This window comes from Lonchura striata, chromosome 1 (assembly GCF_046129695.1).
Source record: "Lonchura striata isolate bLonStr1 chromosome 1, bLonStr1.mat, whole genome shotgun sequence".
NCBI lineage: Eukaryota > Metazoa > Chordata > Aves > Passeriformes > Estrildidae > Lonchura > Lonchura striata.
The window spans coordinates 95104403-95128940 of record NC_134603.1 but is presented as its reverse complement, the minus strand read 5'-3'; the positions used below and the strand labels follow the sequence as shown (position 1 = coordinate 95128940).

Sequence of the window (24538 nt, the reverse complement as noted above, 5' to 3'; positions counted from 1 at the left end):
TTAGGTGCATATGACCACTAATAGCTTTGCCATCCTTGTTCTCTGAATGGAGAGACAAAGCAGACCTACAATTTAGGATGCCTGTGCAAGAGCTGCAATTCCAAATGTGCTGTGGTGTGTTCTGTTTTCAGTTTGTTTGTGGATCTTTTTAGTTTTGGGTAAATTTAAGGAATGGTATCTCAGGACTTTTTTGGTGATTTGGTGTATCTGGGGTTTTTTTTCTCCAATATGTTTGACAGTGATTGTCCAAGATATTGGTTAAAGAAACTACTATGAATTCAAAACTGTAGCATTCAAATAACATTCAGCTCTTGCTTGAGCATATGTTCATGAGAATATATCAACAACAGACAAAACCTCTAGTTTCCTCTTTAGATTGTTATAGCAGAGATTATAATAAAATCAATGGAATAAAATATAGATTGGATCTTTCTCTAGTAACAAAGTAAAAATATCCTGAATTTGTGGCCAGAATCTTTTGATATTGATGTGCAGTAGCTTATTCTAAGAGGTATCTGCTGTCTGCAGGCTTGGGACTAAATCTGAAATATGCATCCTCAAGGAGAAAAGGATTTCATAGATGAAATAAATCTTGCCAGTATTTTTCAGTTACCAACAGACATCCGTGGTTATAACCTTAGATTGGTGTTGGAGCTTTTTGCAAAGATGCAATGGTTTCTCAAAGGAACTGAATTTTTTTTCATTAGAAGTTGGTGTTTGTAGAAGTTACAGAGCCTCTGCTGCTGTAGCTCTGTTGGCACAGCATAGTCACAGCTTGTTAATGAAAGTTTTTCTGCCACTGAGTCTTGACCAGTTCTCTGGCAGTCATGAACCAAGCCGGTGAAAGTATTTCAGCTGTGTCCACACTAGGAGCTTTTCTATAGACCTCTGACGTTTTCATGTCTCCTAAATAGATATATAACTCTCAGCACATTTGCGCTTGAGTTATGTCAGACCCTCTTTCCAAATTTTGGGCTTCCATTATGATTTTATTTTTGAATACTAAATCAAAATGCCTAAACTTTTTGGCCATGAGAAGAAATGGGTAGGGCAGATGTTTTATTCTCCAGTAAAGAAGCAGAGCAATACATGATCCACACCTCGACAAATGGAAGCTGCTGAAGGTATGCTGTAGTTCAAGGAGACTCAAGACTGTCTACAAACATAATAAAATAGTGAGGCTCTGGTGAAGCCTACTAGTATGTAATGTGCTATTATGTAATGTGATAATTTTTTGCCTAACTGGTGAATTCCTGTTGTGTGTAGGCAATACTCTGTAGCAAAGTAGATGCAAGAAGTGCTGTTTCATGCAACATTTTTCTGCATTTCCAGTGTTACATAGGCTGATATCATAGTCTCAAATTGATCATTTGTACAAGATCTGAGCTCATACATAAACACCACATCAACAAACATGTAGTTTTAAACTCTTGTGGGGGCTTTGGTGATTTGTTTTGGGGTTTTTAAAAAAATATATGATCTCTTTGTCCAAGTGTTCCAAAGCAGACTGTAATTCCTGAAGTGAAATACAAGTCTCTTATCATTGTGTTGATACCCTGTTTTTTTAAACCATTCTAATCATGGAGGTATCAACAGAGAATCTAGATGTTTGTGGAAGAATATTTTACAAGGTTTCCTTTATTTTCTGTGTTAAGGATTACATCTGCCTCTGTTCTGTTTTCTCTTTACTCCCTTTCACCCATTTCAGAGGAAACTGAAAAAAGTTGCCAAGATTTCATTAAGAAACTTTTCTAATGCCTTGATTGCTTTCACATTACCTTACATTTTAGAGAGGTTTGAAGACAGAAGACTGAATGGACAATCTTTAGGTGGATTGCTTTAGATACCCCCACAAGGGGAAACTATTCGGTAGATACTGTCACAGTGCTGGCACCTTGTTAGCATACGAGAGGAGAAGAAAGCTTGTATGCATACAGGTTGTGTACACGTATATGGACTAGGCTTTAATTTTTTTTTATTTTTACCCAAAAGGTTTTATATATACTGTATAGTCACTTGTGTAATACAGTGCAGCAGCGAGCTTGTAGTACATTCCTGTTATTTTTAAAAATGTTAATGTTGCTTTTTCCATCCTCTCTTCCCCTTTTAGCTTGGCGATACAAAGCTCCTCAGCAAGTTGTATTTGTTGAAAAGTTGACAAAACTTGTTGTAAGTCAGCTGCCCAACTTCTGGAAGCTCTGGGTTTCCTATGTGAATGGAAGTTTATTCAGTGAGGTATGGATTCTTCTATATAAAGGACTTATAAGTAACAAAGGCCTGTAATAATAATATTTGAAGTATTATATTTCACTGGTAGAAGTAACAAATTCTTTTAGTAAAAGATTTTTCTACAGTGGAATTACATTAAATTCTGACAGTGGGGATTGTGTGTGTGACTGTCTGTGTTCCAGTTGCTGGACTAAATAATATCTGTGTACTTTCACCTCTTACTCATAGCTGGCCCTTCACTGGTGATCTGAAGAAATAACACATTGCATGATGTGTAAAAGGCAGAGTCATACAGAAAAAATATTGTTTCCTTTCTTTGGAAAAGGAGCACTCATTTCTTGAATTTTAAGTATTTGGAAGTGAGGTTAAGTTCAAGACCAGAATTGCAAAATAACCAAGGCACTGAGCAGAATTCACAGACACATTATAGGGAGTCTAGTCTGAAGGGTAATCAGCTGCAACTGCCTGTGCTACTATGCCTTCTTGCTCAGATGATCTGATTTTTTCAAATCACCTTGATAATGCAAGAAGAAGAGGAAAAGCAAACGTAATGATTTATGACACATGTTGTTTTTATATGCACGCTCTTAACAGATTTTGAAAGGATACCTCTCAAAATTAATTTTTGATTAATTATTTTGTCGTATACTATGTTCTGCTGTGTTTAAATTCTGAAATCATCATGTCTATCTACTATTCTTTGCAGCTTTAGTAGGAAGAAAAAAGCCTTTGAAAAGGAACATTTGGAAGCTTATGTACTTATTTTCCAAAGAATTAATCTACCTTCTGCTACTATTTTTAAATTAATATCCTGTTTTCATATGATGATACTAATAGATACTATAGCACTTTACATGTTGAACGCAATGTACAGAGCATTATAGCTTCAGTGAAATAGATGCTATGTGTGATTCTCATTTTACATGATAAAAAACAAAAATATGACATTTACACCTAATGTTCAGAGAAGGAAGTAAAATCAAGAATAAACCTTAGTACTGCTGACTTTCACAAAAATAATTTCTTTCATAAGGGAAATGACAACCTTTCTTCTCAACACCAGTACTGTTGAAAATTAAATTTTACAAATTCACCTCTTAAGTTTATTGTGATTTTTTTTTTTCTGTCTACAATGAAATAGAAAGCAGTTTCTAGAGAAACAAAGACTGGAACTGTAAACAAGATCAAGAAATCTTGCTCACGAAAATGTCTGCAAGTGGAAAATGTAGTGATCTTGGGGCTGTCTTGCCAGAACAAAATGTTATTTCAATGTATAAAAAAAGAGAGGTAGTTTTGTTGTTAGTCTGTAAGGTACATATGGTCTTCTATGTTTGGGCCTAATTCTGAACTTCTGATAAATTAATCCCCACACATTTGGTTTCTCCCACTCCTTTGGTCCTTACAGAAGCCCTACAAGTTCTTGGGGAGATAGGAAGGATTCCATTCCTCCTGTGTGTTTTGCATGCCACAGTCAATTGAGGATGAGTGACAGGAGGGGATGGCATAAGCTGGAAGATTTCTAGAGCACCTAAGAATATCTGTCATCACAGTGCATTCAAGACTGAAAGTTTGCATTTTGCTGTCAGAAACAGTAAAAATTGTAATTGTTCATAAAGAAAATTCTTTTACCATATGCTTGGTATATATCAACAATCAGGAAGCAAAGCAATTGCTACATTTTTTTAAGAAACATCCTATAAAAATGGTATATAGGGTTATTTCAGTTAGCTTATTTAAGTCTTCAAGACATTTAAAAAATGTAGAAAGAAAATCTCCACATATGCATTTCAGGATGTATTTTATGTTGTTCAGTTTGTAGGGTTTTGGCAGGTAGGGTGTTCTTTTTAGTTCTGAAAGATTAGATGTATGCCTTAAAATATTGTCAGTTAAGATGTGTGTGGTATTTCAACAGTTTAAAAAGTTGAGTTCTTTGAATCACTCTAGGTGAAGTCACAAATGTGAGTAGTAACCGTTGGTTTTACCACAAGATAGTTTTGGTCTGTCTGTGCAAGAAAGGTTTAAGATTGGTCTTCTTCAAAACCACTGAAAAAAAAAATGTATCAAGGATCTATGAATTGCTCTGTTTAATCCAGCTGTAAACCAGTGTCAATTTAAAGCTTCTATCTGAACTTTCAAGGAATACAATTTATTTTCTTTTTAATGCTTTAGAAGAGAAAAGTGGGAGTTAAATGCAGCAATAATTTGAAGGTTGTTCTCCTTGTCTGAAATGGTATAAATCAGAGCTTTAACATACAAGAGTTTTATAGCTATGTGTTTTCCAAAACTGTTAAGCAGTTTGATTTTTCTCTAATTTTTGCTCACTTCAAATAATTTATTTTGTCTTAAAAATCTTAAATGCTTTAACTAAAGAAGGATTTTGAAAAATAGAGCATTTCAAATGCTCTATTTTCAAATGAATCATTTGAAAGTAAACTGATTGTCTTTGAGGGCACTTGTGTCCTGTTATTGCAATTCTTGTCCAGTAGATGTTGCTGTACAAACATAAAACAGGAGATTTTCTAAGTATAAAGTTCCGCATCTGCACTTCACCTAGGATTTGAAATAACTTTTTCAATGTAATTTACTCCTGAGGTCTCAGTACTCTTCACAGAAGGGTAGAACTACAAACAGGAAGACTATTAGTCAAATCATGTTTTTCTTCAACTGTAACTGTCTCATGCAAAGTGTACTCATGTTCCTCTGTTCTCAAAGAACTGTCAATAAAGATGCTGCTTATTTTGCAGTCTTCTTACAATTAGTTGAATTATATAAAGACCATTGTAACAAAATACTGTTCTAAACTAAACAAAAACCCTGCAGCACTCCCCCTACATCATGCATTTCTAAATTGCCTTCATTCCAAAATTTGCCTCTCACTTCATATTGATGTCTTTCTCTGGTAAGTTTCCATGCTAAAAAAATACAGTTTCTTCATGTAAACTTGATGCACAAATGGACTATATGTGTTTTAGATCTCACCAACACTGCAGTGAGAAAACTTTAACCTCAGGAAGTTTGCACTGCTTGAGCAGCTACTCTTTGCTCAAAGTCTCTGACTTTGTCTTAAGCACACATTTTTCCTCAGAATTAAACATTAGGGTACTTATCTACAGTAAGTTGAGTTTATTGAAATATATATAGTCTTTGCTTAGTGAAATGCCCTGAGTTCATTTTTATAATTACATCATAAACTCATCAGTTTTCACTTCTTCACCTTGAAACCCATTTTTTCAGAATTATTTTAACAGTGGTTATAAGATACTTACACTTTTCAACTTTCTCATTTTTACAAGACTGCTGAAAAATCTGGCCAAATGGAAAGATCGAAGAAAAATGCTAGGCAAAGACAAAATGATTTCAAGGTAAGTAGTTGGGGGAGATGTGGTAGGGAGAACCCTAATTTCTTTCATTTGTCCTTCATGGCAAGATACTTTAGTGTCACCTTGAAAAATAATATTTCCTGTATAATTTGTGTACTCTCACACCTCCTTTTCCTCCCTTCTCTACCATATGGAGCCACCTGTAAATGTAACATTTCTCCCTCTTGCATATAGCAAATACATGGCTGCTTAAGCATCTTGGAAGAGATATTTCCTTGATTTTTCTTCCCCTTCTTCTGATGCAGAAAATGATTCAGGAAGTGATGCACTCTCTGGTAAAACTTATACGTGGAGCCTTGCTTCCATTCACCCTCCGAGAAGGAGAATTAAGACAGTATGGTGGCTGGGAGATGAAATCTGAACTTTCTGGCCAGTGGCTGACACATGTTATCCAGACTGTAAGGTAAATGGATCTCTGGACTCATAAAATCATTCTATTCAAGGAATGTGTGTGCTTTAAGACAAAATGTTTTACTCATTTTGTTAAAAACCCTGAATTTTGAGAATGTTAACATTTTCAAAAACAGGATTGCAAAAAAAATTGCTTATGTCAGATTTAGGATTCTATGTACAACTGTAATTATCGATGTCTCATGGTATAGTCTTATTACATAATAATGTATTCATTGTTTTCCATAGCATCTTATGAAAAAGTTTGAACAAAATATTTGCCTGGCACAGCATAGAGCATAGGCACTCAGTGAATGAAACACAATTAAATTCTTTAAGGTAGAAAGCAATTATTTGCTGCATTTGCTACATATCTTCCTATCTTTGCCAAAATGGGTGAAAAGAACATGTTTTGCACTGTAGCTATTCTTAGATCACAATTTACCATTACAGTTGTTTAATGGAAGGTGATATTCCTGCTTATAATGTCATTCAGCTTAATAATGTACATTTCATTAATTGCAATATTATTCACTAATGTGCATTTCATTAATTGCAATATTATTCACTAATGTGCAAAATTTGCTTGCATTTGTCTGTGGGGCCTACAAGAGTTGTCATTGCCTTTTGAAAAGTAACTACTTCTTTTGAGTAATACCCAGGTATGATACTGTACTTTAGATCTTGAGTTTTCAAAGCAGGTAACAGGCAAAGCACAGATGAAGAAGAGGAAGAGGTATAATAATGTGTAGATATTTTTAGTGCAGATGGAATGGTACACACCTGTTGTCAAGTCTGTTTAACACTTTCTGTCACTCTGTTGTCACTTAAATTATCTGTACTGTAACCACATAGAAAAATATTTCTATGTGAAGTTTGTTATTCTGGCTGAGTTTTATGAATGCTTTCAATTTAAGAAGGAACTGACTTAATGAAAAGATATAAAGAGGCACCAATGTTGTCCTTTTATGAGAAGCAAGACATGAGTTTCATTCAAATTATAAAATTCTAGACTTTAGCACTTGCACATCTGTAATACTTGCTTGGAAATGTAAGCAGCTGTTCTCTAAAGGTGAGCTATGCTCCTGATCTGAGATAAGATACAGGCTAAGGCTACAGACTACATGAAGACACTCTTTCAGAGAATCTCCTTTTGCTTTCCGGGCACTACCCTTGTAATGAATAACTGAACTGAGAGCTGGGGAAATCCTCTCTCCCTCCTACTCCTTTCCCCACCTTGTTTTCTTAGTTTTCTTGTTTTCTTAGTGATGCCACTTGAGCAAAGTGGGCTAGACTTTACTGAAAAGTGATCAAAAGTAGAGAATAAAAGGACCATCTGGAGAAGAGGAATGGAACATGTCATCAGAGAATATTGATCAGTGGTGACCAGGTCAGAAATTTGTGCAAGTGCTGCAAGTACATTAATTTTCAAGCCCCCATACTTTTACAGTCTGACAAAATTCTTGTGACTCACTAATGATGAAGGTAGGCTGTTCCCAAGAGGAGTCTACATATTGCCTAAGACCTTTATTTGTTGCAAAGTTATGTAATAGCTTAAACCTTACTTTCACAGTCCATAACTGAAAGTCATTGTGAAGCACACAATGGAATTTTACTACTTTTTGCCATCTCACATATGATTTACTGTTTTCTGCTTGTATTTAAGACTGATAGAACTCACAGTATTAGATAACAAGGAGTTGTCATTACATCTGTTGATCTTAATTTTTCTGCTTGTTTGTATGTCTCACACAGCTGATATCACGCATACATATTTGTGTGTATCACACAGGTGGTAGCACAATCTTTCTCTTGTACCCCATCCTGTCATTGCCCAGTATGAATAGGTTTCAGAGAATAAATTAGATCTATGCAACCAAGTAAGCCATTGCTGATAAGATTTTTGCCTTACTATAAAGGTAGGAAAGGTATGTATTTGTTAGGGTGTATTGTAAGAGAAAAAGGATGATCTTAGGGTTGTGACAGCTGTGTGCTCAGTGGAATCAACTCTAAAGTACAGGGCTTCTGTGCAGTCTAAAGTAACTTAACTTTCTCATGGACAGGTATTTACATTGTGTTTCCTGACTGGCTGAGATAGTACAGATTTTTCTAATCTACTAATTCAATAGTGCTGGCTGGAGAGCAGCCTCATTAATGGTGGGAGTTTGGTGGTTTGTGCCCAATACCAGGGGTGGAACTGGAGCCTACAGATGCATGATTGAAAATGTTCCACCTGTTTGCTTTGTGCCTTCCTGTTCCTCCACTTTGGTGCTTCCTATTACCTGTACTGTCCCCAGTATTAGCAGTAGGGCAGATGGCAGTGACTGCCTTTGACTTGTCCTTGCTTACAGATCTATGAGTTGGATAAAAGCAGTGAACTTCCCTCTGTGCCCCTAAGTCTGTGTTTTTTAGTTGAAAGCTGAAATGCTAGTTCTTGCAAGTAGCTGCTGTGTTACTATTTCTAAAGGAAAAAAACAGAAATTAATGTCTCCATCCTCACCTGTAGTACCAGTGTTTTGTGCCTGGTCAGAGTTGGAAGCAAAACAGTGAATTATTTTACTCTGCCCATGGTGCAGTAGCTATATTTTAGCTCCCATGATATACATATTCTTAGCAATCTGATGCACACCATTTCTGGCAGCTTAATCATGGTTATTGTTTTCATGCAAGTAAAAAAAATATCACAAAAACCCAGTTCTGGATCTTGTATTTGACCTAGGCATTCATCTAAAAACAACAAAAAAGGTTGCTTGTGCTCCAAAAGGATTATTCTTGGATCATAGGACAGGAGATCAAGCAGGGAAGTGCAAGAACATGGTAGAAAAAAGGTGGCATGTTGCTGTGATGATATTATTGTAATCTTAGAGAAAAATAAATCTGCATTTACAATCTTCTTATTTAAATAAATAATTAATCTTCTCAGAATGGGGTAATGGGTTTTCAAAGATATACTGAGAGCGGAGCTGTTGTATTTATATATGCAGAAAATGTCTGAAAAATTCAGTGTAGTCATATCAGCTTAAAAACCCTTCATATTTACACTTCCACCTAACTTATTTGTTTTCTAGGCTTAGTTCTGAGTCTCTTACTGCACTCGAGATACCCAATGACATGCTTCAGATCATCCAGGATCTTATTCTGGACCTTCGTGTACGTTGCATTATCGTGACCTTACAACACACAGCTGAAGGTAATGGAAGGCTGCAGGTGCCCTTGCTCCCTGTCACTCTTTGTGCCCCTAATTAGGCCAAACCATGGTCTTATAGATAACCGTGTTTGTTACAGATATTGTAGTGGCAGTGGACTCATCTGATTTTGTAGTCTCTCACAAGAGTTACTGAAGTACTTCATTTTTCTGCCAGAAATAATTAATGAATATTTTCTTCCCTCAGCCTAATAAATATAGTAAGTTAGACTTGTTTCTTTTGGGTTGAGACAGTTCTACAATGCAAGTGATTTATTTCACTATGCGGCTTTTCCATGTTGGAAGTAGAAGTTATTTTCTTTCTTGAGGTTTTCTATAACATGAAGAATTAAGTAAACAGTATCCCAACCCCAAGGACCAAAAAAAAAAAAAAAACCAAAAAAACAATCCACAGCCCTTTATAAAGTATTTTAGTTGTGTGGGTTCCAAGGCTTTTTACTAACATTGTAATCCCTAGGGTTTCCTGCTGTGTACACAATTTTTGCCATTAGTGTCTGGACTGTAAAGACCAGTAACACATTCTCTAAATCTAATGTGACTTAATGTGATCTTAAATTTCAATTAAGTGGATCTCCTAGAAATAAATGTTTCTTCTAAAATTGGGGCAGATTGATCTACTAATTCCCTTAGCAGGGCCATGGGATTTTTTTCCAAAAGACTACTTACCCTCAATGTTAAAAAAAAATTATGGCTTTTTATTATTACAGTTTAGTCACTATTCATCTTTAACATATGATTCAATTCTGTGTAGGCTAAGAGTTTTACTGTAAGCTTAAGTATGCCAAGAATAGGTGGCTATATCAAGCAAGTTTTTAAACTTTTGGTGATAACAAGTCATTAGTTATCTGTGGTTTATTTGTTACCATGTTGATATGAATTGCATTCTTAACTCTTGTTTTATTAAATCTCATTTCACAATTAACACTTTTTTCCTTCATTAATATCAAGCAAGCTGGCTGAACAAGTTCACACATTGCCTTTATCCTTAAAATTCTGTGAAGTATTATCACAATTTCAGATTTCACATTAAGTATGAGAAAGTCTATTTTGCTTTTCATCCCTTAGCACGATTGAATTCAATTGTTTTTTCTTGATGGTGTAAGATATTTTTTTCCTTTTAATTGTGACATGAGTATGATCTTTTTGGACTGACTTATTCTTCTGTCTAGGAACTGTGAGGGAGTCCTCAGGTATCCTGCTGTTTCAAAGGAAGGAAGTATTTAGCTCTTTAACCATTTTCTTGACAGTCCTTGGCTTATCCAATCTCTGAGCTACCTACCTAGCTTCTCCAGCACAGTGCAGAGACCTCCAATATGTGGCCAATTATGAAAAAATCTGTTGTGTTACTGGTTTTATGTACTTGTTGCATCAGGGCAATAGCCCAGTTCTTTGCTCAGAGTTTCTGCTCTGCATGTTCTGGTTGCTGGCCACACTTTCTGTGTAGGAAAAACTCTTGTGGTAGTCTGCACCTTAGTTTTTAATACATACTTTTCTTTCTTGAATCAAAAGAAAGTAGGTCCCTTGGGATGCTGGTAAGTGTTATTGGCTGGATAATGTAGCTCTCTTTAGTCTAGCCATAACAGCAGCATTCCCTGGCAGCTGCTTCCCTCCCCTGTCAGTGAAGCAGTTCTGTGTGTTGGCTAGAGCATCAAACAGGAGGAAAGATGCCTGCTTGTGTCATAACTCATTCTGTTCCATTGCATACCTTATCTGTGATCCCCTATTTTTTGTTCTTTGCCTACTAAAGAAAATTGTACTTCTGGAATGTGAATTTAAATGAATTTAATGAATTTAAGATAGTGGGGATTTTTTTTCTGCACATGACCAGGTTAATTGGACCTTTGAAAAAACTCTTATTATTGGGGAACGAGTGAAAGTACAGGTAATGGATATTGTTATGGAGCTATGTAAATGTATCTCAGAAGTAGCTATATCTGCAACATGTAAGTCAAAAAGGCTCCTCCTGGACTTGAATTTCACCTCTCTAATATCTCTGAAATATGAGTAAAGTTCTGATATAACCTTCAGTCTCATCTCTTGCTGCATGTTGTAAGTTGGTAAAGGCATTCAGATGTAGTTAAAATATTCATTACAGCACTTTAGCTTTTCAAATACAATAAACCTGCCCACGCACAGGAGTTTTTTTGTTGTCTTACGATAAACACCATGTACACATGCTGGCCCTGAGAGGCAGTCTGTGTTCTTTCCCTCCTGTATGTGGTCACTGGTCATAAAGGTCATGAAAGAGAAATTATGTGAATGCCAGACTAGACAGGGAGTTACAAATACATGTATTTGCCTGGAATTTGATGAGCAGTGAAATATGAGAAAGAAATTTGGTGGGTTTTATATTTGTCTTAGCTAAGAACAGAATGCAAAAGTGAGCAGCCACAAAAACATGTAAAGGCAGACCAGTGCAATCTAAACCCTTAGAAGAATATCAACTGAATTAAGTAGGAAAGTGAACAGTCATTATTCTACACAATCTCTTAATGCCTTTTATCCTCACTGAGCCTATACTTCTGTGAGAGTTGCAGAGTATGATGCTATAACTAAGCTTCTTAATTTAGCTACAGAAAGTACTAATATTTTGAAGAAAACTTTTTGCATGCATTAGTTATCTTCTTTTCTTAGATTTTTAGAAGAGATGGTAATTCACTGAAATTTTTGTTTCATTTAAAAGAGAGTTTCATGATATGCAGACACTTCTGATGAGCAATTTCTGTGGGGGAAAACTGTATGTCAAAGCCCTGCAAACTGCACACAGTTGCACACAGTTCATCTTTTTTCTGTTTACACTTCAGTTAAGCCTAAAACACAGTGATGATGCATGATGCACACCATCCAGAGAAGAATTGTGTTTTTATAGTGTATAAGTTTTGGATTCACATCCCAATAAATAGTTATATAGTAGGCTTGTATAAGTGAATACCTTCTGGGTAGTGGAAGAGAGTGCTTTTTGCATATGTGTTCATGTACTTTTGAAGAAAAATCGAGCACCATAGATCTTTGACCCTAAGTGAGGATCCTGTGCTTCTTTTATAGTTCTGAATATGAATTATATTATGTCCTTTCTGTCTTTGCTAAAATGCTAGACAGTTTCTCTTTCGTTTTTAATTAAGAGCTAGAGTGTTATAGGCTAGAGACTTGGGTTCGTAGTTGAAGTATTTTAAATTGTGATTAAAAATTCACAAAACAAAAACAAACCCAAAGCCTTTGCAATACTCCTTTAATTCTAAGCTTTCCAGTAAACAATGTGCTTCATGCAAGTCCTGCCATGTATCATAGATATGCTTCTCTGTGTGGTATCAGCAGCACTCCAAGTGTGAGTTCCATTCTTAGTCATTTGAGAGTACTGAAGGCTTTGAAGCTTGTAGTGTGATTTGCTTGTATGCCTAGTCATTGCAGTGCCACTGTCTGTGGTTTCTTTTCAAGTTCAAGAATTTTTTAATAATTAAAATTTATACCTTCTCTCTCCACCCACCCATCCCATGTTTCCCCTATTACTCTGTTCTACAGATATAAAGAGGTTAGCTGAAAAGGAGGACTGGGTTGTTGACAATGAAGGTTTGACATCGTTGGTGGGTATACTTGGTGTCTTGTAAGCTCTTCCATTGCTGGATTTTTTCTTTCTTTTGCATGGGTAATGAAAGTGATTTCTATATTCTCCAAAATTTAAAATACCTTGGATTTTATCTGTGTGTGCATACTGGTGTCTGTAGTTTTATTAAAATATTAAAATATGGGACACTATTTTTTTTTTTATTAAATTTTTGTTTGAATGGTTACCTCTTTGAATGGTGTACTGGAGTAAAAAGTCATACTTAAGGTCACAAGTTCAGTTCACATCAAAATGCTTCATAACTTAGTAGGCATGCTACCACAGAATTGGTCTGTAGCTGAATAAATAGATCACTTATATGTTATAATGAGAAATTGAACTGAAAAACTACTAATTTAGCATATTGCCTACATGCAAACAACCAATGACTTGAAACCAAATTCAGATAAATTAGTGAGTCGCTTTCTGGAAATAAACAGTAATGAGTAATGCCTAAAACACAGCAAGCATGTTGTAGGTGTGACTTAAATACAATCTGCGAAAGCAGAAAAGGCCTGTGGGAGGGACAATTGCTTTGTGTATGTTATCTAAGGGAATGCTCCACAGAATTTTTTAGTTCTTATTTGCTTCTATAAATACGTGTTTGAAGTTGAGTAGGAGGACATTAAGCAGTCACAATATGCATACCGTAGGAAGGAGTGTTGTTGTCAGTTGTAGTACTATCACAGATTTACAGCTTCTGGTCTTGATTTCAGTTGCTGCTGCTATGGGCAAGTCCCTTAACCTTTCTGTTTTTCACTGTGTTCATCCGCTGAATGAAGGCAGGGGGAAGGGTCTTCCACAGAAACATTATTTCTTTATATTTGTGTTGTAGACTAACCCATCTTTATTAAAAAACAGCTTAAGTAATTTTTGTGCTTAGAAATCACCCATTCATTCCTTGTATGCAGTACATCACTACATACCTTTTGAGGCCATGGTTGAAACATGCCAAATTTTAGTGGTCGAAGTTGACTGTGTTTTGTCATAGAGAGATTGTTTACCTACTATAGTAGAGTTCATTGCAGTAATATTAGAGTAAAGGTTAACCAATATGAAAAAGGACCAGGCAGTCTATTTGGGGACATTTTAGGCTTGGGGTAGAAACTGTATTTTAAGTTTGTAGGAAAGGTTAAAGACTTCTTTAGTGTTTATATTCCAGGTAAAAGATACAGTGAGATACAGAACCAGGCTTTTTCAGCTTCATAATATCCAAAGAATCACGTATCTAAACAACTTTCCTCTCCTGATATGTGATGTTTTATAGTGTGGAAGCAAAAACCCAAGAGCAGCACTTTACTGCTGGCCTTCTTCTTTTAAGGGATCCAAAAATATTAAACACAAATTGTCATAGTGGCTTTTAAATTATTTTCATTTTGCCATGTAGCATCAGTTTCCCAATCCACCTCCGTCATTTACAGAAATAAAAGTTATTCCTAAGCCTAAAGTTGGTGGCATGCGATAAACTATGTACTGAATGAAAAGCAACTTTACAGGACTTAAAAATATTTTTGTCCACTTCTTTGACCCAAATCCAGTAAGATGATGTCTCACTTTTCTGGAGTAGTGACTGCTGCATGTTGTCCTGCACAATAGGTTCTTGCCCAATAGCAGCAGAAACATGCTTTAAAAAAAATGAAGTGTGGCTTATCAGAGAAGAGACAAAGACAAGGAAAAAGTGACTGCTGTGAACTTGTTTGCACTTTCAGGATTAAATTGATACATGTTATCGAGACAGTCAAATTTCAGGTTTGGAAACCTGAAGGTAACAACATCCCCTCAAAACATTTTTTGTTCCATTTGAAACAAGCTTCAGTCTGATTTTCTTAGAAAACTTTTGCTGAAATACAATGCAGAAATATTGGACATCTCAGGTGAAATTCCATCTTGGATCAAGGTGCAGAGGAGGGAGTGTGTCAACAGGCATCTGTAATGCTACCACAAAAAGCTCCAAAGATCTTTCCTAAGCCTTTTATACAAGGCTGTTTGGTCTAAAAGTCTCTCATTCATCACTATGAAAGGATCCTCTAGTAATACATGAAGTGTGATTTTTTTTTTCCCCTTCCCACCCCTTATTTGGGATAATTTGTAAGTGAAGAGCTTACTATACACCGTGTAAGTTTTTATGTATTTGTGTAATGTATATTTAACATGCTTATCTACAGCTAACAACTCATTTGACTTTCAGCCATCCCAGTTTGAACAGTGCATTATTCGTTCCCTGCAATCTCTTAAAACTGTGTTGGACTGCAAACCTGGAGAAGCCAGTGTAAGTTTTGATTTATGTTTTCATTTTTGTTCTTCTTCTGAAACCATGAAAAGAACTTTCAGAGAATGATCCAGTGGTATAACTTTCCTCTGTATTTATTTCCCATGTACGCCTTTTCACTTGTGCTAGCTTTTAGACTTCTGATTTTGCTTCATTTGTTAAAGGTAATTTGTGTTGATGGGGCGGATGGAACCTGTATTTAAAACCTTAAAGCTGTTCTTTTGGAAAAAAAAGTGCTACTCATGTAATTTTCAGATAGCAGTAGACATTACAGCTAAAATAAAAAAGGGAGAGGCCATTCCTAGGAGTTACTCTTCACTTAGTGTTAGATCCAAATTAGTTGAAGAACTTATATTCAATTTTTTGTCCCCATCTATTTAGTCCCTTGAGGCCCTCATGATTGAAACATTGGTATTTTCTGTTTAAGTGAGTTTGACACTTCCAAACTCCCTTGGGGCTCTATGTATAGATATTGTTTCTCTCTCCTCATTTACATTAATCTTTCTGATTAGCTGGTCTATTTTCTTAGTGACCATTATTCAAAATAATCTGCAGTGAATTCACCTGCATGATGAATCATCTTTTTTAGAATGTGAAGACCTTGAAATATCCTGGGAGCTTTTGCGGCAATTCCATTAGCCAACAATGACACATACCACATGTGCTAGGATTTCCTTCCTTTTACTGTGTTATCTACTCATGCTTATCAAAGTGTTTACTGAGACTTGTATTGTCTCCAGTTTTTAGGATAGAGAAAAGTTGAAATTGATCTGTAAGAAAACAGTGTCCCAGCAGGCATTCTTTTAATTGTGTCATCTCTTTAGGCATAAGTTAACTCAGGTCTTCCTTGAGAAGTTGTGAAGTTGTTCTGCTGAAATAATATGCTTGCATCCTCAGGTTTTCCAGCATCAGAAAACACAGGAGGATGTGTGCCAACTAAGCATTGGGATCATGCAGGTATCTTGATCGCTTTGAAGTATGAAATTGTCAACACAAGTGACGATCAAAAATGTGTGCGTTATACCTTAGCCACCTCCCAAAAGGTAGCTTAAGTTGATGACTGTGTTATTCCTGTGGTACACTCAGGGATTCTGAGAAATGTTTGACTTTAAAAGTAGGTAGAGCTGACTAGGTCAATCTGGTGATGGCAAATCCTGAGAGAGTAAGTGACATATTCAAGTATTTTACTGAATGTGATTGTTCAGGATTTTACTGATAATTGATGCTTCCTGAGCTGATACCATCTAACATCTAATAACTGCAGTGAGAGGAGAAATTCTGGTTTTCATCAGCTGAGGATCTGGCTTTTAATTTTTGTAGCAGAAAACAGTGTTCTTTGTAACAAAATCTGATTTTTTAAAATTTATTTGAAATTTGGTATTAGCATTCTTTAGGTTTTGAACCATTTTAATAGTCTCCTCAAATAAGAAATTATGAGCCGAAGCAACAAAAGGATTATAGTGAGGCTTCTGCAATTTCTACTTGGAATCCAATGTTCAGATTTAGCACATGAAAACTGTTGACCATGCTAATCAAAAGATTATCACTGAATAATTTTAAACATGCATCATGAAAATTACTTGTCAGGGTTAAAAAATATTGTGTTTTCCTACAAGTACACTATGATGCATGCAAAATAGAAAATATGCACTCAAAAGCTGTAACTAAACATTGTAACTAATGTTTAAGACAAAACCAGGTGATGATGATTGCTCTGCTTTTATTGAGCGTAGCAAAAGTGAATTTGTGAGAACATCTTTTAGTTCTGGCAGAAAATTTAGATCTTGCTTTATTATTTCCTAGGGCTTTATAGATTGTTTGGAACAACTAAGCACCAAACCTGATGGTGACATAGATACATCACAGTAAGTAAAAAGAAATAAGTTTTATGTGTAGTATTCTGCAACTGTGTGTGCAAGTCTTACATTTAAATGGGGATGTGGTTTTATCTCTTTCATATTTCTTATTTCTTGTGAATACTTTTGCCTCTGAATAGTAATGCTTTGAAATAAGACCAGGTACTTTTTATGTCAAAACGTTGTGTGGCATCATGTAATGAAGATCATACAAGATAATTAATATTACATTACTTACACTGTTTTATTCAGTGACACAAGTTGTGTGCTGTTCAAGCAGACTTGTTGGTTTTGACATGACTTTACATGGAATCAGTTGTACTGTCACTAATTAATGTCCAGTCATGGTGAAACATCCCCTGCCTTTCTTCCCTTCTGTTTTTTTACTGATTGTATTGGTATTTCTGCTAAATTCACGAAAGCTGTTTCTTCAATAAATTCTTATGAGCCACTTATTTTAGAGACCAAAACAAGTCAGAATAGCCTGAGCTTCCAGGAGTTACAAGCCTTTGTGAAAAGCCAGAGACTTGGCAAATATAAAAATATGCATTGCAAAGGGCAAATTAACTCTGGTTTTAATGAAATTTCTTTTTCTTCCTATTCAGATGACCATTGGGTGGATAGGTGTAAAAACAGAATCTGTGGCAAAACATAGAAATTATAGAAAAGAAAAATGCTTTAGGAAGGAAATGAAAGGTCTATAGCTAGAATAGTGCTGTCAGACCACCAAGTTCCTCCTGCAGGCTTTGTGGGCATCTTGGAAAAACTGAACAACATGGACTGCTTTGTTATCTGGTGTAGGGGGGATTTGAAACAGAATTGCATTTTGTTGTATTATGTTATTTGGGTTGTCCCTGTTTTTCCCTCGTTTATGGTTTCATCCCTAAATGTCAGTCCCATCCCCACTCCTCCCAAATCCCTAGAAATTCCCTTGTCATTCCCCATATCCCCTCCCTGTCACCTTGTCTGTCACTCGACTCTCTAGCCCCTCTCTCTAGAAGCTTCCATGAGGGGCGTTGAGTGATTGGCCAAGGACAGGGGTCCCCTCTCCTCAGCTCCCTGATATGTTGTCCTGCTTGTCAATTACTTCATGTCCCACTCCCCTCTATCCCCCGTCCCCTGAGGCCAGGAGCTCCCTGCAACTGCCAATAAACCTTGGATTTATACAGCCTGGATTGTCCCCTCCTGGTTCCCTCACCATCACCACCAGTGGCTTCCGAGAAAAGGGCTCGTAACCCTTAGCTGCCCTTCCTCATTCCTGAGCACGGAAGGGTGTCCCTTGCAGCCCCCGTGTCGGAGCTAGCAGGGAGGCACCAAGAAGACTCTTGGTGGACACTGTGGCAGCATTTCATTCCTGTTGATTTGAATCCACCATGTATCAAATAATCAAAGCACTATATTTTTGTATATACTTACTTTTTAAATAATATTCTTAGTCTTTCAGTTGATGTTTCATCTCCAGATTTGTTTGGAAGCATTCATGAAGAATCAAGTCTTTCTTCAGTAAGTTTGGCTTCTATATCTAAAAGCTGATGTGAAAATACTTCTCAAAGATACAGGAATATGTCTATATTTTTTTTTGATACAATATTGTAAATATTGTTTATTTTGTTTTCTTTTTTATAGAGAATTATTTTGTATTCTGTAGGCATTTCTCTTGTTGAAAGCACTGATTTTTATGGTATCTTAGTGTACCTTGTTAAGGTAACTCATGAAAGTGATTTTTGAAAACAGGTCCTTAGAAACTAAAATGGCATCAAAGAAATCAGTGAAAATAGCACTGGTGTTAAGTCAGTTGAGGATTTGATTTTTGATTTATCACCTTGTTTTAGATTAGAATCAGTCTGATTATTAGTTACTTTTTAAAACCCACAGAGATAGAGATTTTCAGTAATACAGTTTCCCCCAGAAAATTTTCTAAGTATTGGTTATTTGTTTGGCTTATTTGATTTTGTGTTTTTAGGAACTTGGAAAAGAATTTTTAATATTCTTGACACTTTGGTTAGTGTACTTTCTTTCATTTAAGTAGCTGATTAAAAAAATACATGTTTTACCTGCAAGAAATGTAATGTCTTGTGAAATTAATATTCCTTAGTACAGCTTTTAAATGGTGTCAGAAGCCCAACTGTGCCTAATTTACCAGAGTAATAAGCATTTCTGCTACAATAAAGAATCACAGATTGCCAGATTGGAGCAAGGTTCCGAAGTGTAGACATAATAACTAGTTCTTTATATTATTATATTCTTGCAATACATAGATTTGATATTAATTGTTGACTTGTGGCTTATTTCCTATATGTCATAGGTACAAAACTGTTAAAAAAAAAATCATAATTTTAGACAATGTCTGGTTTCCATGGTTCCATGGTATTGTTTTCTTATGTAAATCATAAGATATTTTGTCTTCTCTTTCTTGAATGAGAACAGAGAAAGTGAGTGATTAGAGTAAGGTTGGTCACTGAATTTTTTAAATTGTCATTTTTCAAATAGTTTGCATACTGCCTGATTATAACTTAAAGTAGAAGGCAGCTCTCAGTCCTAGTCATCACATTACTGAAATACCAAACTGTCAGGAGTTCTTGGTCTTAAGACCAGTACCATTTTTAATCAGATCAGTGCTGTTTTGGTAACTTTACTGTCAAATAATTTTGTTTTCAAAATACTTTCTCAATTGATTTTAACTTTCATCTGAGATGGAAAAGTAGTTTGAAATGAAAAGGAGGAGAGGGAAAGAGGGAAGACCCAATCTATTTAAATAGTTCTATCTTGTATGGTTCTTTGTTTGGAAGCTATATCTGATATCAAGATGAAAGAAAGGCAATTCTGATACCTCAACTCCAGAATGTATTTGACTCCTTTGTAGCTAAAAAAAATCATTGAAGAACATACATTATAACCACCTAGAATTTCTTCAAACTACTTAAACTATATAAAATTATATAAATTATATAATGTAGTTTAGAACCTTGTAGTATTTTAGAGTTGGTGAGTACATTTGTTCAGTAACTGCTTCCCTTGTTTTAGCCACCTTCATGGGAAAGTGAAGATGATCTGTAGTTGATATTATGATGGTCATAATTCTTAGTATATTTCTTGAAACAAAGTAAAATCCAGAAACAGCTTCCTGGAAAGCTGTCCAAAACTAATTTTCGTAAAGAAGTCTTAAACCACAGTTCTGTATTAGTCATAACTATTCCAATGAATGCTCTGGATCCTATAAGAGGAAGCATCATGTTCAATCATCATACCTGATATTTATTCAGTTCTCAGTAGTTTGTTGACAAAAATATTTGTATACCCTACTTTATTTATGAGAATGTTTATTATGCACAGAGAGTCAGTAAAATACTCTATATACATTTACAGTGTTGGTTATAATGATACTTCTTTTTTCAACTGTTACGCTCTTTCTTCTCTTAATTTTTAGGAGCAGAGACTTTTAATTGCACTCAGTAACTGCCGTTACCTGGAACGTCATACCTTCCTAAATATAGCTGAACATTTTGAGAAACATGGCTTCCAAGGTGTTGATAAAATAACTCAAGTAAGTGAGGGCACTGGGATGAAGCATCATTGCTTGAAGATTTTTATTTGTTTTCCCTTCTGTGAAAAGTAGGTGCAAGTGCCCAGACATCCAAAATGACTCCTCGGTGAGTCTTCCACAAATAGGTGGGAGTCCAAGCATTGGTTGGATGCAACAACAAGAAGAATATGGTTCTGTGTGTTCATACAGGGCTTAAGTAGCTGGTCTAGAAAGTGTGAGCTCTTGTTCAGGACTTGTGCTCAATGACAGAGCTTATCAGATTTCTTAGTAACACTGTTTAATGTCACTGTGTTCTCTCAATGCAGAGAGTAAAAGATTGTTATCTCAGGAATATACTTGATAAATTATTTCATCTGGAAATCTGCATTACTGATAGCTCTTGTTCGTAAACTAGTTCATGGGGTTTTTTTGTTGTGTTTGTTGGGGGGGATTTTGTTGTTTTTTCTTTTTCAAAGAACGAAAATGTCAAAGTGGGTGGCAGTAGCTGTCTCATTTTCCTGCCTTTTTGTAAAGATTAATCACTTCTTATGAGAAATGTTGTGACTTAATCCTTAGGACCATAAAGCTAGTTTATTTACAGAAATGTTTGTTGGTTGGAAGTAAAATGTTATCTTTTCCAGTACAGACTACAGTATTTCACTCAAACTGATTGTTCAACTATGTAGTATATCCTTAGTCCCATTATGCCTGAATGTTGCTTGAATTTCTACAGCCTAAGTAGTTTTGAGTAACATTTGAAAGGGATTGCTATGATTTATGTGGTTAGTACACTGTAGAAAATTACTCTGGCTGTTGGCATTTTTTTGCTACTGGGAGTTGAGCCTGGTACCGTTGGAAGCAGCTAAGACATCTGCTATATATGTGTTCAACACCCTGCCTTGCGCAGCCATCTCAAAGTATTTCCACTAAAAGTTTGGCACATTTATAAATTACCAAATGCAGATGTTGAAGTGGCAGATTAATTTCCAATCTGTGTTAACCCTTTGAAAACTCTGACTGATGCAATGCTGCATTTATGGGACATACCAATGGGTTATGCCAGCTAGAGGGATTAGGATAATTAGATAGTCATCATAAGAGGGCAAATTTTCAGCTCTTTATTAATTTTAAAATGAGGGTGTAAGCTCACAGATGTTTGGAGAGGTGGGTTGATTGTTTCAGTTTTTTGTTCTGTCACCTAAACTCCTGAAAGTTTTTAATTTATTTAAATATTAGATTAAAAAGTTATAATAAAGAATTGGTAATTTTCAATTTTTATCTGAAAAGACTGAAACTAAGTCATACTTCTAAATTCTGCCACCTTTATAAATTTAATCTTAAAGTGAATTTGGTAATGTGTTTTAGTAAAAAACTATTGTTCTTACACTAGGGTGTTTTTTCTAAAGTTGTCTTTGTTAGTCAGGAAATCATTATTATCTAATATTCTGAAGTACAGAAATTATAAATTGTAGCCAAGAAAATTTTCTTACATTCTATATGGTTATTTCAATTTTTTTCTTAGTGTGCCAAATACAAACTTACATAAAGCAGCCAAACATAGCACTGTACTTTTAGTACATGCTACCTTGGCACATACTCATGACTCTTGTACTTCTCTGTGGAGATTCTTTAATTCAACTTATCATCAGTTTAGTGATTTAGAAAGTAGAAAAAAAAAAAACATGTATCCCATAAAATTTACCCATCTTATTGATTATGCTTCTGAATAAAATTGTTTCCACAGTTCTGATAATTAGATAACGTTAAAGGGTCGAGGCTTAAAATGGCTTTAATGCAAGAATTGAAAAGGAATCATTGGGATGTTCATGAAAGGCAACAATGTGAGAATTGTCTATTTTTATAAGCATTTAGCCCACTTGAAAATGGGGGAAATGAGTATACATGGTGAATGTTAAGGACTTCTGCTCTGCTTCCTTCCCCCAATCCTGGGCTCAAAATTGTTCATTCTTTCCTGCAATCTTTCCACCAGCTGAAAAACCAGATTACCACTAATCTTACTTGTGTATTGAACTTGAAACAGGTTGAAGAGAACTTGTATGAAACAAAAAAGCTTGTGTTGAATGTGTAGATGATTTTTTGCACTGGATGACTGCAAAAGTGGAAGGTCAACTTACTTAATTCTGAAAAACTTTGCTGAGGAACACTAAAGCAGTTGTTTCACAGATTCTATGAATGAGTGATATTTGCAGAGACTTTGCACTCAAACTTACTTTTCCCACTAGTTTAAAGTTAAATAGGAATGGTCTAAATAGGAATGGTCTAAGAGTTGCTATTCTCCCTAATCATAAGAAATTGAAGTGAAAAATGTCTTGAAGCATTTGTAAGAGGATGAAAGAGCAATATTTCTGTACCTTTTAAAATGTATTCTTCTATTTAAAAATAGGCAGTCAAGTAGAAGAAAAAGAGGAAGAAAATAGCCTTGATCTTCTTATGTCTTATAGAGAGCTTGCTTTTGGAATAGAGATCCTCTTGTGACAAATCAAAGAAGGTTCAGGTTCATCACCTATAAAAGCAGGAAAGTCATGGTGTATCTTCTTTCTGAGCACCAGCTTCACCATCCCAACTTACCTAACATCAGTTTTGACCTCAGTAACAACTATTTTCCCTTATACTTGTGATCTCCTTCCTGAAAACTTCTCTACTTCTGTTCCCGACTCAAATATTGCAGTTCCTTTTTCTTTTTATTTAACAATGTAGACATACCAGAGTAGAGCACAATTTAGAGACTTTAGTGAATAAGGTTCAACCCTTATTCTACAGTTTGCAGTATTAAATACTTATAAATGAATGATAAGGAGTCTTTTCTTTCTTTTTCTGAAATCCCAGTCTGATCTAGAGACATGCTTTTAAACCAGACCTCATTTTTAAATGCCTTTACTTCTGGAAATTATTATTCATATATACATATGTGTGTATGTGTGTGTGCCTTTTCCCTGATTGTTAAGGAAAATGAACACTAGTGTAAAAGCTTTATTTTTGTGTTGCTTAAGTTCTTATTTATAAAGGTAAATACTTTTCAGCAGAAGTCACACGAGATTTTGATCTTAATTTTCATTTATTTTTATTTTCATGTAGTGTCCATTACCATGTTTATATACTAGTGTTCTGCTTCAACATTTTGTGATACGCATTGTGTTACAGAATCATTGTAGAAGCTATAATTACAGGAGATACCTTTGTTTAATAAAAAAACCTTGTAAAAAATTTAAAGTTGTTCAGATGACAGTGAATAAACTGTCCATATCCCCTTAGCTTTCAGTATGGCTAAGTTGTGTGAATTACAGAAAAGTGCATGGAGAGCTGTTAAAGAGAAGAGTTCTGCAGATGCTTGTGAGCTGCAGCTTCTGCTTCTGTTGTGCAGTTGAAGTAGAAAGTCCATAGGTTCAATTTCAGAACACAGAGACTTCTAAATAAAGAAAGAATTTTTTTAATATAGTGAGAAATTATAAAATTAAAATTAATAAATCCACAGTGTTATGCAAAAATCTTCATGTTTAAGGATGGAATTTTTTATGGGTATATTTTAAAGCATTCACAAAATTCAGTTGTTTACTTTGCAAGATAAAGACCTCCTGACATGCAGGAAAAAAATCATGGCAGTAGACACTTAATGATCTGCCTGCTTAGTCTTTCCTTGTATTTGTCATGAAAATGTCTACTGCTGAATACAGTTGGGGAAAAATTATACTGGGTATAGTATAGTATAGTATAGTATAGTATAGTTTAGTTGCTGATTTTTGCTGAAAATAAAGACATGATTTTTTGGATATGTGATTAACTTCTTTTAGTTAATGACTATTTACTGTGTTCTTTTTCCTTTTTTTCGTTTAATTTTTTAGGTTAGTATGGAATCCTTGAAAGAGCTGGATCAAAGATTGTTTGAAATGTACATTGAATTCAAGGCAGATCCAATAGTTGGGTCATTAGAACCTGGCATTTATGCAGGATATTTTGATTGGAAAGATTGTCTCATTCCAACAGGTAAATATCTGCTTATTAAACTCAAGTGATTTTAACAGTGATTGAAAGGAGCTAAAATATACTGTACAATTAAAAACTTTTTT

The 24538-nt window shown here is 35.2% G+C and overlaps 1 protein-coding gene across 1 annotated transcript in view; it reads left to right on the top strand.

Moving 5' to 3' along the window:
• Positions 1-24538, top strand: part of EXOC2 (exocyst complex component 2) — a 125263-nt gene that overhangs the window by 66904 nt on the left and 33821 nt on the right. Inside the window, exons 13-23 of the mRNA XM_021544771.2 lie at positions 2111-2235; positions 5523-5591; positions 5855-6012; positions 9068-9189; positions 12724-12785; positions 14994-15074; positions 15972-16031; positions 16878-16939; positions 18367-18433; positions 20358-20474; positions 24314-24455. Of these exons, the coding sequence (XP_021400446.1) occupies positions 2111-2235; positions 5523-5591; positions 5855-6012; positions 9068-9189; positions 12724-12785; positions 14994-15074; positions 15972-16031; positions 16878-16939; positions 18367-18433; positions 20358-20474; positions 24314-24455 (1065 nt within the window). The remainder of the gene's footprint in view (positions 1-2110; positions 2236-5522; positions 5592-5854; positions 6013-9067; positions 9190-12723; positions 12786-14993; positions 15075-15971; positions 16032-16877; positions 16940-18366; positions 18434-20357; positions 20475-24313; positions 24456-24538) is intronic.